Source organism: Rhea pennata, chromosome 5 (genome assembly GCF_028389875.1).
Source record: "Rhea pennata isolate bPtePen1 chromosome 5, bPtePen1.pri, whole genome shotgun sequence".
Classification (NCBI taxonomy): Eukaryota; Metazoa; Chordata; class Aves; order Rheiformes; family Rheidae; genus Rhea; species Rhea pennata.
This window is the reverse complement of record NC_084667.1, coordinates 68,448,482-68,464,123: the sequence shown is the minus strand read 5'-3', so window position 1 is coordinate 68,464,123 and position 15,642 is coordinate 68,448,482. Positions and strand designations below refer to the sequence as shown.

General features: G+C 44.3%; 1 protein-coding gene across 2 annotated transcripts in view; it reads right to left on the bottom strand.

Annotated features, from left to right (window-relative positions):
- Positions 1-289: 289 nt before the first annotated feature.
- MDGA2 (MAM domain containing glycosylphosphatidylinositol anchor 2) overlaps positions 290-15,642 on the bottom strand; it is a 349,837-nt gene continuing 334,484 nt past the window's right edge. The window contains exons 14-18 of one of the 2 annotated variants that reach the window (XR_009958631.1): positions 15,310-15,468; positions 10,024-10,154; positions 3,102-3,207; positions 1,232-2,380; positions 290-1,099 (exon numbers count right to left, since the gene is read on the bottom strand). Coding sequence is in view for 1 of the 2 variants with exons in the window: in XM_062577836.1 (XP_062433820.1) it covers positions 2,292-2,380; positions 3,102-3,207; positions 10,024-10,154; positions 15,310-15,468 (485 nt within the window). In the remaining variant the exon portion in view is untranslated. Of the gene's footprint in view, positions 2,381-3,101; positions 3,208-10,023; positions 10,155-15,309; positions 15,469-15,642 lie in introns of both variants that reach the window. The other variant, XM_062577836.1, reaches the window with a different exon arrangement.

The window sequence follows — 15,642 nt, the reverse complement described above, 5'->3', positions numbered from 1 at the left end:
CGGCGAGCTGCCGGCTGGCCGGGCACCGCCGGGGGATCGCGCCGCAAACGCCGCCCCATCCCTTCCCGCGCGGCGCCCGGCAGCGCCGGGCAAAGGCAGCCCCTCCCCAGGCAGGCAGGCAAAAATCGCTCTCTTTTCTCCCCCAAAATACCAAAGCGACCCCGCCGGCACCGGCTCCCCTTCACCGGAGCAAAAAGCAAACCAACCACCTCGGCGGCACGCGAGCTCGGGGCGGACGTGCGCGCCGCTCAACAAACACACGTACCACTTCGCATACCTTACCTGGAAAGAGGCTTTATTGAACATAGCTGTAAAATTATCTCTTCAGTTGAATTACTGAATTTTTGCACAAACATTTCTCTACAGAATAAAAAAAAATCAAGCCTTGTCATTGTTTTACTGCATCTCGTTGTGCTTTTTTTATATTCATATTTGCAAATGTTATACTTGTTTGTTCGTTTGTTTTAATGTTTATACTCCAATTGCTTGCATATCAGGTCTTTTTTTAATCCTAGGGTGTTGAAAGAACACATAATAATAATAATAATAATAATTATAATAATTATAATAATAATACTCTCCTTTAGACAAAAGTCTTTTTTAAATGAAGTTAAAAGCTGAGATAATTTAAGGAAAAAGGTCTTCAAATTGTCATAACCAACTGTCAGGGAACTTTACAATGCATTGGAAAACTGGCTGGTTCAAGGTATGGTATGTGTTCAGGTAGCTCAAAATCATTTGTACAGGTTTGATTTTCTTGTAAAAGTGTGGTTTTTTTTTTTTTTTTTTTTTTTTTTTTTAGATTTTGCTAAAATAATAAAATAACCTTTCACGATCTGCACAGAGTCTGGCTACAGGGCAGAGGCACTGCGCCCCCAGCGTCGCCCGCCTGCCGCACTCGCAGGCCCTCCCTTGCGGGTCGCCTCGTGCCGGAATACGCACTGCAGTCACGCACGCACACACCTTCCCGTCTCGCCAGAGCTGCGGCCAGCCTCATCGCAGCTGGAGGTCAGAGCAAGAAAACCGCTTCTGAGTTTTACCACCGCCTGCGCTAAGTGTATCTTAACAACCTTTTCCTCTGGTTGACCCACTTGATAACCTGGAAAAAGAAAGGAAAAAAAAAAAAAAGAAAAAAAAAGTACTGCTCCCATTCTGAGGACCAACGGGAGCTATTTTCTAATGGATAATAAGCTGTGAGGCCATGGCTGTCTGGAAGTTAAACAACAAATACCTCATCCGCAAGGGCTTACGCAGCGACTTAGGTCCATCCATCTCCAGAAGCGGCTCTGTTTTCTTGCCTGCAGTCTGCACACTTAGGCTTCGTAGTTTGTTTAGAAAATAGTTTGCACAAACCACATTTTAGCAGTGCAAGCTTCTGTGTTGAAATTATTATTATTATCTTTTTTTTTTTTTTTTTAATCAGGCTTGTTTCATTGAAGGCACTTGGTTTCCATGGCAATTTATAAAAGACGGTGGTTTGGTTTCTTCACTTCATTAGAACAGATGACTTAGTTGGGGAGGGGAGAGGGGTGTTTGGGTGGCCGCAAGCAAACTCCGATAAGCCTGTGTAATATGTAAGCCCAGGGCGCGTATCCTGGATAGTAATGCATGCAAAAGGAGACGGCATACAGTTATCAAGCATAGCCATGAGAAATGAAACACAGACGTCCTAAAACAGCTCTGATTCAGGGTTATTCTCTAGGGGAGGTGACAGCCAAAGGCGAAAGGGCCTACATTTATTTAACTCTATACTAAAATCCTTCTCGAAGGGAAAATGAACGCCAGCTCTTCACATACCCTGTTTACAGTGAGGTGTTGCTCTCTCTTTCTCCCGCTTGCTTTTTTTAAAAAATTTTCTCTCTCCTCTTTTTTTTTGTTTTGTTTTTTGGCAGGCCATTAGGTTTCCATGGTAACAAGCAAACTATTCATTTGAAACAAAACCAGCCATGACTTTGTGCTTTGACAAGGGTTTCTATAGCTCTTTTCCAAGAGTTCAACCAGATGATGCTGTATTCGTTACTGACCACAAAAGCACCTGAAGGTCTCTTCCTCCCTTAGGCCAGATACCGTTCTCACGTGTGGTTCATAGTGAGTTACACTCCCGTGATGCCTTTTATGTCCCCAGTGCTTTTTTTTTTATTTTATTTATTTATTTATTTATGTATTTATTTAACGTTTGAGTCAGTCAGTGGAGGAATCTTTGGTAGTTTGTTTTTAAATGTCCGTTTTACAAAGACTCTTTCTTCGTGCCAGTGCCTGGTGAATCTGTTGTAGCCTCTGCCAGGATAAGGTCACCTTTGATGACTTAAGACAGACATGAGGATGATAACTGGGATAAGTCGTATATGCGCTAATGTCCCAACAGCACCTGATCGTAAATCTACAAAAAGGGGGGAGAAAAGGTAGAATTACAGAGCTGCCCGGTCAGACAAATGGCACTGCCACAAGGCCCATGACACGGGGGGCAATCTGGCTGCCTGCAGCAGGAAGGGGCTGGGCCACCCATAACTTTTGTGTTAATATTGTGTTATCCACCCATCCATCTCAAGTGACCCGAAGACGAATGGATATACGGGGCGCTGGGTCGCTAAGTGGAGAAGAAGTGCAGCTCTCAGTCCTTAGCACTTTCTGAAAAGTCAGAATAAGTCTGTTACTACCAGTGTCAAGGACCCATCAGGTCCTTGGTGGCCCTCCTGCGGTTCAGGGGGTTCCTCATGCGCAGAAACTTGGCCGATCTGGGCCTGCAGCACTGCTGCCGCTCGTGGGAGACACCTGGCTGTGTGTGACCAAAAATCCCCCCCAGAGCACAACAGTGCCCATACCCCCAATCACCGTTGCTTACTACAGCTCCACACCATAGAGCAACCTCTCTTCTCTGCCCAATGCCCATTTGCTTTTCACTTCCATTGCCCCTGAAACAGTATTCTCCTATCTGGACTCCAGGTTTTGTTTCTGAGGCCAACTTCTCAATTTAAAGCTTTCCAACTGAACCAAAAAATATTTTGTTCTCATTTCTATTGGAGAAAATTGATTTTAGAGCGTATCTTGAATTTAAAGCCACGAGGAACCATTTGCTCTTCTTGGATGGAAGAGCCACTTACTGTTGGCCGGTTGGTCTGACTTCATACACTCTCCTTCCACGATCGATACGTCATCAATAGCAATATCGCCTTCTATGCCGGGGCCGCGGATCCCTTCAAATATGAGCTGCGAAGGAATAAAGAAAAAGCCATTCACAAAGCAGGAAAAATATGACAAATAGAAAACACTCAGCTACGTTCTGTGCAGCGTTAATCTACAGTGATGGCGTGGAATAATTAAAAAACAGTTTTGATGATGCAGAAAAGCGCAGCTGAGTTCTCACACACTGATAAGGTGAGTGCACAGCATGCGCGAGCTACGGCGGCTTTTACACTTCGGAATTAGCCGAGGAACAGCAGCGCTGCTATTTGTGTGACCCCGGGAAAGGGCGTCCTTCCTGCCCAGGGCACAGCACGGGGCACGGCACTGCTCCCGCTTCCGACGGCGAGCCGGAGACGGTCGTGCGCCTCCGGTCAGCTCAGCTAATATGCTAATTCTACCACGTGTATTTATATAAATATGATATTCCCGGAACAAAGAGGGGGAAACAGCCTTCAGGACCAGCCCTCCCTGAAGCAGAGCCCAAGGAAAATGCTGGAATCTCCAAATTCAGTTTTCTGGCAGGACTACTGCAGCCCATGAGTATCCTGCCCTTGTATCTCCGCCTGTCTCCAGCCTCTTACCACAAACAAATATCAAGTCTCTCAGTTCCCATCATAGCAACATTTCTGTGTTCCATGGTATCTTTGTGCCAGGAAGGGAGCAGAGATGCTCTAGCACTTTCCCTTTGCATTTTAGCCTTGCTTCCTACATCCAGGACTTCTCCGTTAACTTGCAGGCCACGGGCAAAGAGCAATGCCGTGCAATAAGCTGGGGCACAGTACCTCATCACTGCTGCCACTCCAGCAGGGGAAAAGGGGCTTCACGGGAGGAAAAGTTATGATGAGATTAGTGGTGTTTTTCCTAGAAACTCCTGTCACATGAAGCAAATGGCAGAGTTTAAAGAAGACCATCCAAGACTCAAGAACTGTGTCCACTTAAACATGGACCGTATGTAAACACACACACAAGTGGCAAAACACCCAAGAAAAATGAGATTTCTGGTTCTCAGACATTCCCAAGCCAGTCACTCCCACCCCGCTTCCCACCCCGGAGCCCTCACGTTTACTACGTGGGCACTCCTCTGCACGTAGGCGATGGGCAAAGCCCGGCCCCAAGACACCGCGGTGCAACCCCTGCCACTGCGGGCATCAGTGATGCTGTCAACATCCCTCTGGCTCCGCTTTGTGGCACATCACTGTTTGCAGAAACTCTGATCCTGCCGAGTAATGGTCCACGTTTATTAGAGGACACTGTGATGTATTTTATGGAGTGAGGATGGTTCAGGTTAGGAATTTTATTCCTCTGCTAAACGGATGCCTATGATTTCAAGGGACTATTAATCATTTCCTGGCAAATATTCCTGGTCCGTGAGAGCCCACTTCCCCTCCTTGGGATGGACAGCCAAGGTACACTTTCCTCGACTGCGCTACTGCCACCTCCCGGGTGCCTGCAGGGGAGGACCAGCGAGATCTGGGCTTTCTGCAGCCTGTGCTGGTGAGACCCACCTCTGCAGCAGGCACAGAAAAGAAGGGAAAACAGCCCTGGAAAGGGCATAAAAGGTGAAACCTGGAAAACAAAATGCTGCCTGCATGGAGATGGGTGGCTGGCAGCAAGGTTGGCAGCGTTATTTGCCATAACGCTCATTATTAGCTATGGATTATTGTTGCATCAAAGAAACAAAGTTATCTGCTATCCTTCCCCAAAACTGACGTGATCCTGTCCTGCCACACTGCTGCCTTAATTAGCTTTGCAGAAGAGTGAACCCATTCTGTGTTGCAGGAAATTTATTCACTAGCAAACTTCAAAGCCTTTCTAAAGAGATGAAGAGAATTATGTAAGGAATATATTTCCCAGGCAGCACCATTCGCCCAGCTATCTCTCCGCTCTCTTTTCCTTCTCATTCCTTTGAAACACGTTTGGTTAACTCAGATGACAAGTTTTTAAACTTTAATCTGCAGCAATATATGCACGATATTCAGTGAAATTTATAAAAGAATGTTCTGGCACTAATGGAGAAATTAACTCTTGGGGGTAGTGTCAATTTGAAGAGAAAAAAAAAGAATTCCATACGGAACAAAATACTTAAATTACACTTTGTCATAGTCTAAAGGCATTTAGAGGGATGTGTTGAGCACTCCAATGCGTTCTCACGTTGCCACTGATTTCAGCAGGACACAGGTGCAGGCTGATTCTTTGGCAGCTTCCAACATCTCTTTGCACATCGGTACAGTTCCATCGGAGCTGCTCATTCAAAATGAGTAACTTTCATTACAAATATTTAGTAAACACTCAGCACACTGGAAGATGCCCCCCCACACTGCAGAAGGGCCCAGCGCTGTCTGTGGCTCGGTCCAGCTGTAGGAGGCACCAGACATCGAACCATGCAGGCAGTCCTACCCTCTGCCTTGCGGAGGGGTGCACAGCCCGTAACCTTGCCCACGGACACATCTCATTCTTTTACTGAGCTGAATATATCCAGTAAGGGATTGACTCTGCGGTGGTAAGTTGGCACTACCAAATCATATGTTTACAGTCTGACGGTTCTGACCTAAGTCAGGCTGCAAGGGCAGTGCGGAGAGCACTAAATACATGCGAAAGCCGTGCATTTGGAGCAGGTGACTCCACCATTATCTCACCAAAGTGTGATACTGCGGGTTAATTACTACAACAAGATGGAGATTAGTGCAACAGGGAACAGTAATTGGAAAAACAGTAAGCTTTTCCATAATTTATGCTGTTGTCTGAAAACAATGTCTCAAGTAATTATCCTTCTTACATTTTTTCCATTCTATCTCTGATAATGGGAAGCATTCAGCTTCAAAGTATCTTCTCTTCTCCTCAAAAGCACAGCTTGCCCTCGTGCTTCTTGGCAGAAGGCAGATAACCAATCAATTGAGTGTAAAGTCAAACCCTTCCTGATAATGAGAAACACTCTTTCCAGACAAAAGGACTCTATACAAATACAATGGCCAGCATTTAATTAAAATCTGCATTTGGCAGTAGGCTTTATAGGTTTCAAAGATGGTTTGCTATTAGCCAGCTTGGCCACATGCTCAGAGCAAATCACGGCAGATGAATATTGGCAGTGTGTGAAGCACAGGCTAGTTTGCAGTTCACAGTTATTTGCAGGTGGTGCTAGATGATCAGGATCTCCTATCAGTCTCTAGCAAAAGCCATTATCTGTATGCCTGTGATTTTACAAAGCTGTTGTTAGAAATAGTGCATTCAGCTGAAGAATAGACGGGCCTACAATACACCAAAGGCCACCCCACTCTCATAAAAAGGGAAACGGTAATTTTTCCTTATAGTGCCTCCAGATTTATCCTGAGTCGCTGAAGGAATTCACCTTGTGCTTCTTCAGCATGGTTTCAGGCAGATTTTACTTTCCTGGGCAGTTTCCCAATGAGAAGGAGAGATGTCCCTAACGAATACCAGGCTGTCCCCATCCGCATAGAGTGATGAGAGGGCTGCACGTTTTAAGATATACTTTCCTGGTCTTCTCTTCTCCTTAGCCAAGAACTGGATCTAAGCACCATTTCACTCCCTGTAAGAGGCTGCAGATCGCAGCCTGCTTTGAGTGGCCAGGACTGAAAGTGATGGCAGCAGTAACAGCGACCACCATCCCGTCGCTACTGTAAGGGGGGCCCTTCCAGTGACTTCATCTGAGAAGTAGTCCAGACAAGACCAGAATGCAAATTCAGCCCTGTACTCGGAATGAAAATTGCAGCCTTGTAAGAGGCTGAAGAGCTCAGCCCTGCATTGTGGAGGAGATGTATCCAGCTCGAGCAGCAGTACTTGGCAGCAATTCAGCGGCGCTTCGGCTGCCAGCTCCTGAGTTACAACTGCTCTACAGAGAACTTTACTCTCCACTGTGTATGTCCATCTTTGGCCAGCTGTCCTCATTCTCCACTTACTAGAATTTACTACACTTTGTGGGCACACTTTCATTTATTTATGGACCAATTGGTCCCTCCCTGCAAAAAAATCTCTTTGGTATTGAGGGATTAGATGACTTGTGCTGATTAACCTGCCCTGAGCCACTGCAGGATTTTGTAAGCCAGCTGAGACTCAGGGAGGAAAAAAATCCCAAGCCAGATAGGGCAGCTGGCACCATTAACCCAAGATCAAAATCAAGTCATCTTAAAAATCTTAAAGACTACCTTTAGAGCTGCGAAAATGAAAGTGATTCTGATAATGAAGATCTTCAGCAACCCTCACTTGGTAAGCCTGAAGAACAAAACTCAAGATTGACACACCAACTGATTTGTCTCCTTCAATTTCTTTCAGTTTTTATAAAAGTTCCATCCCTCAGGAATGGTCTACCTCAGCTGATGATGGGAAAGATCACTTTTTACTTTCTCTTGTTCAGAGATGAATTTCTTCCAACTTCTGATTACAGGACCTGGTTGTGTGCACAGACCCAAAAAGCGGAGAAGGCTCAAAAGCAGCCGTAAGGAGACTTCAAGGAAACCGTAGCCAAAGGGGGGCTGCAGTGCTCCTGCTCAAATTTGAGCTAAAATCAAGGACTTCACAGGTGCCAGCTTGCAATGTATCACTTCTATATGCTCCTGTTTCTGTTTACTCTCCTTCTATTTAGTAATATTTAATAAGTGAATGTCTTACTGAGTTTTTTGCAAGACGTTTTCTGATTCAAAGCCTCTCAGCCCTTCATGACAGAAGCTTTGTTATACGTTATGGGTACTAGGAAGGTATAAAACAAATCTGGGCAGCACTTACCCATACAAATTAACCTATAAAAAGTTTTAATTCCTGTGTCAGTGTACTGTTTTACTGCAAAGATTCACTTCGATTCACTCTCTTTAAATTTAACTAGGAGGTTTATATTCTTTCCTATTTAGACTCCTAAACGGAAAATAAAGTTTGGTTGATACAAGAGCAGTTAAAAAAGTAATTTAAGTTTCCTACCACTATGACATTTATTTTGTTATATTTGTGCAGACTTTCATGGGTTTGCATTTGTTTTATGTTGAGGCCTTTGACAACAACAATGTAGAAATGTGAAAAATGGGCAAGTAGAGGAGTTTCCATTTTGTGTACCAGCCAGTGGTGCCAATGAGTATGCTTTTAAAGAAATACGAGGAAAGGTGCCCCTGTGCCAGGAATGACCCAGGAACATTTCTTTTCTGAAAGCTCAGTGAGGGCCCAGCCCAAGGGTGACGTCTGGGCTCCATCGCGGGAGGTGGCTGCCCAGAGGCTCGGAGCAGAGGTAACTCTGAACGGCCTGGTCCTCCCACCGGCTCTTTCACCCTGCAGGAGCCCTTGCAATACAGAGACCCTGTTTTTACCGCTCTGTCGTGGCAGCGCTTTCCTCTTAGGGCTGAGGTGCCCCTGGGCTTGCCCCGATCACCGTTCTGCCCTCATCATCACCGTGATTGATGGTGCCAAATCCTGCACATCTTCTGCTCAGAGCTGCCCCCAAACTCTCATTTCTGCCAAAACCCACAGCAGGTTTCCATCATTTCTCACAGACACAACTGCAATCACTCCCCTTCTATCTCTCCATGTTTTCTCTCCACCATCTAGTCCATTTGTGATTCAGGCACCAAATTTTCTCTCCCTCACTGTTCAGCCTTCTGGGATTTATTCTGGCTTTACCAGCGTAAACTCACGCAGCCTGATGGGCTCCTTGGTACCCTTTGTACAGAGGCCCCAGCTCTGATTGTATTTCTACGCTCTCATTCCTCTTCCTTGCATTCTCCTTCCCCGACTCCGCCCCTCTCCATTCAACTCCAACATCATGTCATATGCATATTCCTCTCCTATAATTTTCCTCTAAGTTCCTCCTACACAATGCTTCTGCGACCACCTATGCCAAATAATTTCTCTGCCATCATTGCACAAAAATAAAGAAAGAAAGAAAGAAAGAAAGAAAGAGACATCATGGTTCAGGATCAGGAATTGCCCATAAGGTGAATCCCAACATAGAGACATCATGGTTCAGGATCAGGAATTGCCCATAAGGTGAATCCCAACGTACATGTATAAAATAGTAGTTTTGTTTTGCATCACTATGACATTTCCTTTAGGAAACCTAGACATTACAAAGAGAAGATAGGAAAGCCTGGAGAACACATTTTACACCACAGCTTGTAACTTCATTCCTCAGTAAGGATATTCCTAGCCTTGAACACACGAGAGCTGCTCCTGTCGGCTGCTGTATTGGGTCTGCTCCAGTTACACATAGCTCACAGTGTGAACGAGAACTGCGCGTAATAGTCTATCAGCATCTCGCTGTCAAATCACAAATGAAATGTGTGAAAACTTGTAATAACTTGCATAAGCCTAGTGAACCAAGGCTGTCGCTTTGCCAGAGCAGGAATCCCACACAGGCGACACAGCTTCTTTGCCTCCTGTTAGCAAAGACTCAAAGATCATTTCTTTTTCTGTGGGAAAAGGGCATATCTCAAGAAACTTCTAACACAAACATTTTCATGTTTGCCAAATATATATCATATGAAGTAATTTTATATTCCATTTGCTAATCTGAAATAATAAAAAAAATGTTTTACATAAGCTAATGGCATCTTCTGAAAACTGAAACACAGTTAACTCTCGATAGCAGAGTCCTGCCATTAAAGTGTGTTATTAAGCTCTTCAGTGCACACCTATTTACAACACTGAGAGCAATTATCTGTTCATAAAGCAGCTTGCAAAGCTGGAATGCAGCTGTGAAATTCTGTATCAGAAAGAAAGAAAATGTAAACAGGCCATGTGCATGATGTTCCTCTCTAGAAAGAAAGAAATATTCCACTTCTGGTGTCTGTGTACTGTGAATCTGTCGCTGTGCTGCAAAATCTGGCAATGCAGCTTGTCCCTTACCTGAAATGAAGTTGGGGGGTTTATATTAACACGGGCTTGATTCCAGTGTTGTCCCTTATTTCCACTTGAAGACCATAATGGGTTTTCTATCGTGGTCTGACCTTTTAACCGCAGGTAGACATTCAAGCTTCCTAAAAGAGACATTGAGAACTTGAATTGGTTAGGCTCCCTGATGAAACAAAAATGCAGAGCTGGCTAAAGTGAGAGTCTCGAGTGGGCTCTGCCCCAAGACACCTCTTAGGCTGACACCAACATTTGCAATGCAACTCTTAGGCTCTTGGCCCTTGTTGGCTCCTAATTGCTCACGAGAAAGACAGAGAGAGAAGGTGAAAATATTTTCAGTGCAGGACTTGAATTTAGTGCAAACAATGCGTTTACCATCTCCTCACCCAAGGATTAATACACAGCTCTGTTACCTAATGCTTCTCTCTCACTGCCTGTCCAGCTTCTTGTTGACCCAGTGCATGGTTTAACTAACAGGATGCTGTGGATCCTGGCAACGCTCCTGTTTCCAAGGTGGATGGGCTGCCTTTGCTTCCTTAAGGAGTACTGTGCTTTTGAGGAAGGCACATAGCTTTTAGAGCAAGGGGTTAGAGAGCACAGTGTGTGGGATGATGAGCAAAATTACCTTTCGGGTAGGAAGATGCACCACCCTAGGTCCTCTCACCACTACCGGCTGTCCTGACAGCATACTACAAGCTGGGCAGAGGCCAGGAAAGGCTCTGGGTCATTACAGCCCAGCCTCTGCTTGGGGCCAGCGCTTTGGAGTCTGACAGCTGCTTTTCTTCCTCTGCTTTCCCTTCATGCTGTGTCTGCGCTTGGAGGGAAGGAGTGGGATCAAAGCCAGCTTGCACGTTCACTCTGGGTGACTAGCAGTTTTGAAGGTCAAAACAAACCTCTGAGTTCAAATACTCCCAGAAAAGCTGAGCGCCAGCCCCGGGCTTTTCCCTCCGCTGGCTGCTAGGTTATCGCTTCCCACGCGGCCCCTGTTTGCAGCAGTAACGGATCGCCTGCCCTCGGCAGTGCCCCCTGCGCCTTCGTTCCCCTCTCTGCTTTGGACACAACCATAAAACAGACTGCCTCGGTGCACCAAGAGGGGAAAAAAGCATCAGCTTCATTTAGCAGCATTCAGTAATTCACAAAGTTTTAAGTTTGGAAGCTTTGTGCCCTCCTGCTCACCGCTGTGCTTGCACGGTGTAGGGCAGAGCTGTCTCTCTGTGCTAGGCAAATCGTGACACTTGCCTTCATTTGAGGAAGTTTATACTGTCAAATTCACGCAAGACCACTTTCTTTTAGGATGTTAGGCAGCTGGAAAGCTGAAAGTAAAGCTTTCCCCTTGGATCAGTAATGATCCCTTTTTGTCCTGAGGAAAGGGTGCAAAATAAAAGTTATATTTGCAATGAAATCTCTCAGATCTGAAGCAGCTGCAGAGTGACTCAGCTCCTGCTAATAAAAAGTTCTTATTTCTAGCAATAGCAAAAGTCAGTGCCTTGAAAAACATAAAGCTAAGTGTGTAATGGAGCAGCAAATACTCTCATCATGGCTCTTTCACCAGGGTGCCCACACCGAGGCTATACATCTTCTGCAGAGCGGGCGGGGGAGCAGTCGTTCCTGCCCCTACCGCTCGGTCTCTGCCCAGCAAGCAGGTACGTCCGCACGCGCCTCGCTTCCAGCTCCGCGCACGCACCGCCTGGAACAGAGCCCTAGCTTCCACTGCTGATACCGGCCACGGGCGCCCGTCCTTGGGACCTAACCGGCTCTGCCAGCCGGTCCTAGGAAACGTGTGGCTGTTGCAAACAACACGAATGTCGTCGTTTGTGCGGCAGACAAAGTACTATTCCACTGAGACAGGGAATAATAACCCTAAAACCGCGCGGAAGCCTTACTGATAACTACAGAAAATAAAGAAACGCAATGGAAATGCTGACCTGTACCACCAAAGTCTGCTGACCGATGCTACAGCACTATGGATGGAAAATCAAAGACTAATGACCACGAACCTTCTCTGACACTTGATTTCCAGGTCCAAGGAAGGAACAGGCTGGAATTTATTTAAGCTAAATGCCCCTTCAAAACAATTCTGATTTTCACTGAAGTTGGATCAAGAATCAGGAGTTTACGGTTATTCGAAACTGATAGTCTTTAGCGCTCATACACGAGGGCTCAGCTGATAGCTTCTATTCTGCTCTTGTGAAGAAATCTCTGAGCCTGCAGTGCATTTTACAGCCTCTATAGGACCCTGGACTGGCAGTGCACATTTCCACATGGGGGTGAGATGTACCTCCTATATGTTGGTTGCAAATTCCAAAACAGCAGTGAAGCTTCTAATAGTTCATGCTAAAAGAATCAGCCAATTTTAGCAATGAGATTTGCAATTATTCACAGGGAATTCATTTTTATTAAAATGGAATTCTTCTGAAAGAAAGTGTTATCAATTGAATCACAGAATAGCTGAGGTTGGAAGGGACCTTTGGAGACCATCTAGCCCAACATCGCTGATAAAAGCAGCATCAGCTAAAGCAGGTTGCCCTGGGCTGTGCCAGCCTGATTTTTAATGCCTCCAACGATGGAGACTCTACCCCTCTGGGCAACCTGCTTGTGTTTGACCATCCTCAGAGGAAAAAAAATGTTTTCTTATGTTTATTTGGAATTTCCCATATTTCAGTTTGTGCTTACTGCCTCTCTCTTGTCACTGGGCACCAGTCTGGCTCTGTCTTCTTTACACTCATTCATCAAGTATTTATACACCTTGACAAGATCTCTTCTGAGCCTTCTCTGCTCCAGGCTGAACAGTCCCAGCTCCCTCAGCCACTCCTCATGTGACAGACCAATCCTTCACAATCTTTGTGGCCCTTCACTGGACTTGCTCCAGTAGGCCATGTCTGTCTTGTCCCGGGGAACTAAGCACTGGACCTGGCACTCCAGATGTGGCCTCTGTAGAGCTGAGTAGAGGGAAAGGATCACCTCCCTTGACCTGCTAGCAATGCTCTTCCTATGCATTCTAGGGTGCTGTTGGCCTTCTTTGCCATGAGGGCACACTGCTGGCTCATCTTGCTCTCCACTAGGACCCCCAGGTCCTTTAGACTTCTGGAAATTACAAATTTCCAAACTCAAAGTTATGGAAAACATATTTCATAGAATCATAGGATGGTAACAGTTGGAAGGGATCTCTGGAGATCATTTCTTTTATTTCCAACTCAAAGCAGTGCAGTCTTGTTCATCTGGAATAAGACTTTAGTCTCTCTTGCCAAAGTGATGCAGAATAGTGAGAGAATTTATAGAAGAAATACATGAAGCTATGAATTATATTCCTTCATCTAATTACAAATATTTTGGGCTACAAATCATTTCTTGGGTAGAAATTATTTCTGTGATCTGAAGTCTGTGGGTTGAAACTATTTTTATGGTCTGAAATAGCTTTCAGCTTTAAAGTAGCTTTTCAAAATGTAATCAAAATCATCATTAGAAAAAAACTTTTGCAAAAATGAGAAGATTTTTAGGTATTTAACTTACAGTAGCAGAAACAGTAAAAGGAACTTCAAACAATGTGCTGTTATGTAAAACACATGCCTTAAATGAGAGTTATCAAGCATAGACCATCTGAAACACTGCATAATGATTAGGTTTGATTTGTCTAGGCAAATCACTGTGTTATAATAAACCTTTTCCTAGCCCAAAGTAATTGTTAAGATCACAAATGTTCAAAAACTCTTTCAAGTAGTTGCCTCATCAATAGGACTATTGCCACAGTAGCCATGTGCTTAAATCATTGAAGTTTGAAAATATCATCACTCATGAGGTATTTCTTTTTTCTTCTTTTTTATTATCCTGATGTGAACAATTTAGTCATGACAGATTTCATATCTGGGAAACCAAACGATATGTATCTTTTCATTTCATAATTTACTTCTTGAATGCATGTTGCTTTCTCATATATTTCTTAACATTTTGTTACTATGAGGAATTAAAATGTTAAATTTAGTAGATGTACGTATGTATGTGTTCAAGCACATGGCTGATGCTATTAATTTACTATTTTTCTTGCAGTCTTCTCTTTAAAGACATATAAAAAGAAGTAAGTAATTTTGTAGAAAGCTATTCAAAAGTATATCACTTTGAACGTTAGCTAAACTGACAGTAACTATATTTTTTAACATGCAAGAGCACAAGATTGATCAATTTCTGGTTTTGACAACCAGGTTTCCATGATGTGCACACACAAAACCTGTATAACTGTTACCACTAATCATCATTGTAATCATCTTCATCTGAGGGTCAGCTTCTTCATCAGAAGGCACTATACAAGTCAGTTCAAGAAATTACAGAAAAACAGACAAGGGCAATCCCAGCAAATACACTAAGGACACAGAGGCTTCCTGAAAGGGTGGCCCAGGAGAGAAAAACACATTGGACAGATCAGACAGATCACTCTTCCGTGGACAGACTTCAGCCTCAGTGGCTGCTGGTCTTACCCTAGAAAAACACTTTGTTCCTTAATGTTTCTAACTTTGCTCTTCACTGACATATGCCAGAAGTATTCTTACAGGTTTTTCTTTTTCTTTCTTTTCTTTCTGTGTTTTTTTTTTTTTTTTTTTTTGGGGGGGGGGCACTAAATATTGCATAGTCTCATCATTTCTTTCCAATAAATAAGCAAGTTTTTGCTACAACTGAGAGTGAGAAAAATTTAGACCTGGGGCTGTGTTAAAGTGTTCAGTAGCATACGGACAACTAACAAAACTAACTGGAATTTGAATGTATACGTTGAAAGAGCTATGACTAAAAACGGACCTACTCCTACTGCTTTTGAGTAAATTGTTGATTATTTTTATGAAGGAACGGAGTGCTGCTCCATAGCACACCATGTGTGCCGTTACAACTACCAACAGAAGAGAACTGCTCCTGCTAATTGCTTGATGCTGCCTCTAGCGAGGGGAGACTCAAAACACTGTGTTAGTACCAGGCAAAGTCCCTGCAAATATCACTTTTTTGTTTTCACACTTTGAAGTTCCCTTGCTCAAAACCTTGTTCCTACATAACACACACTAACAGCAAAAGGTGTTCCTGCTAGGGTGCTGTTTAGTGAAAAAAAAAAAAAAAAAAAAAAGGAAAGAAAAAAAACCAGTTTTACAGCAATTAGGAGGCTATCAGGCACCTCGCTTCCCAGACTTTGTTGCAACTGGCCTTGCAGGCTTTGGCAGGCCTCGTGTGTTTGTCTTTAATATAACTGGATATTTGTCCTGCTATTTCTCCCAAAGTGAAACGACAAGGTCATTGGCTTTCTCTCACCTATGTGCTGTCCATACATGTGATAGTAGAAGCTAAAACAATAGGCTGTGTTCGTAGCTCCGTAAGGATTTTTTGGAGCGACGCTGAAAACAGGACTAACGAGCCTGGCCTTTTCTCCTTCCAGCCTGGGGCGCGATGTTTCGATGTACATGTAGAAACCTAGGGGAAGCCCAATGAAAATTGTTAAGTTGCGGTCTTCAAAACCCAGCACACACACATGCAGAAAAACACCAGAGCTCTTAAGTATCTGGATTTATTTTTCACATTTGTCTGACACCACCATGCTTTTTGGGACATATTTGTCCTGCATTATCCCCATGTGTTTTCCACAGC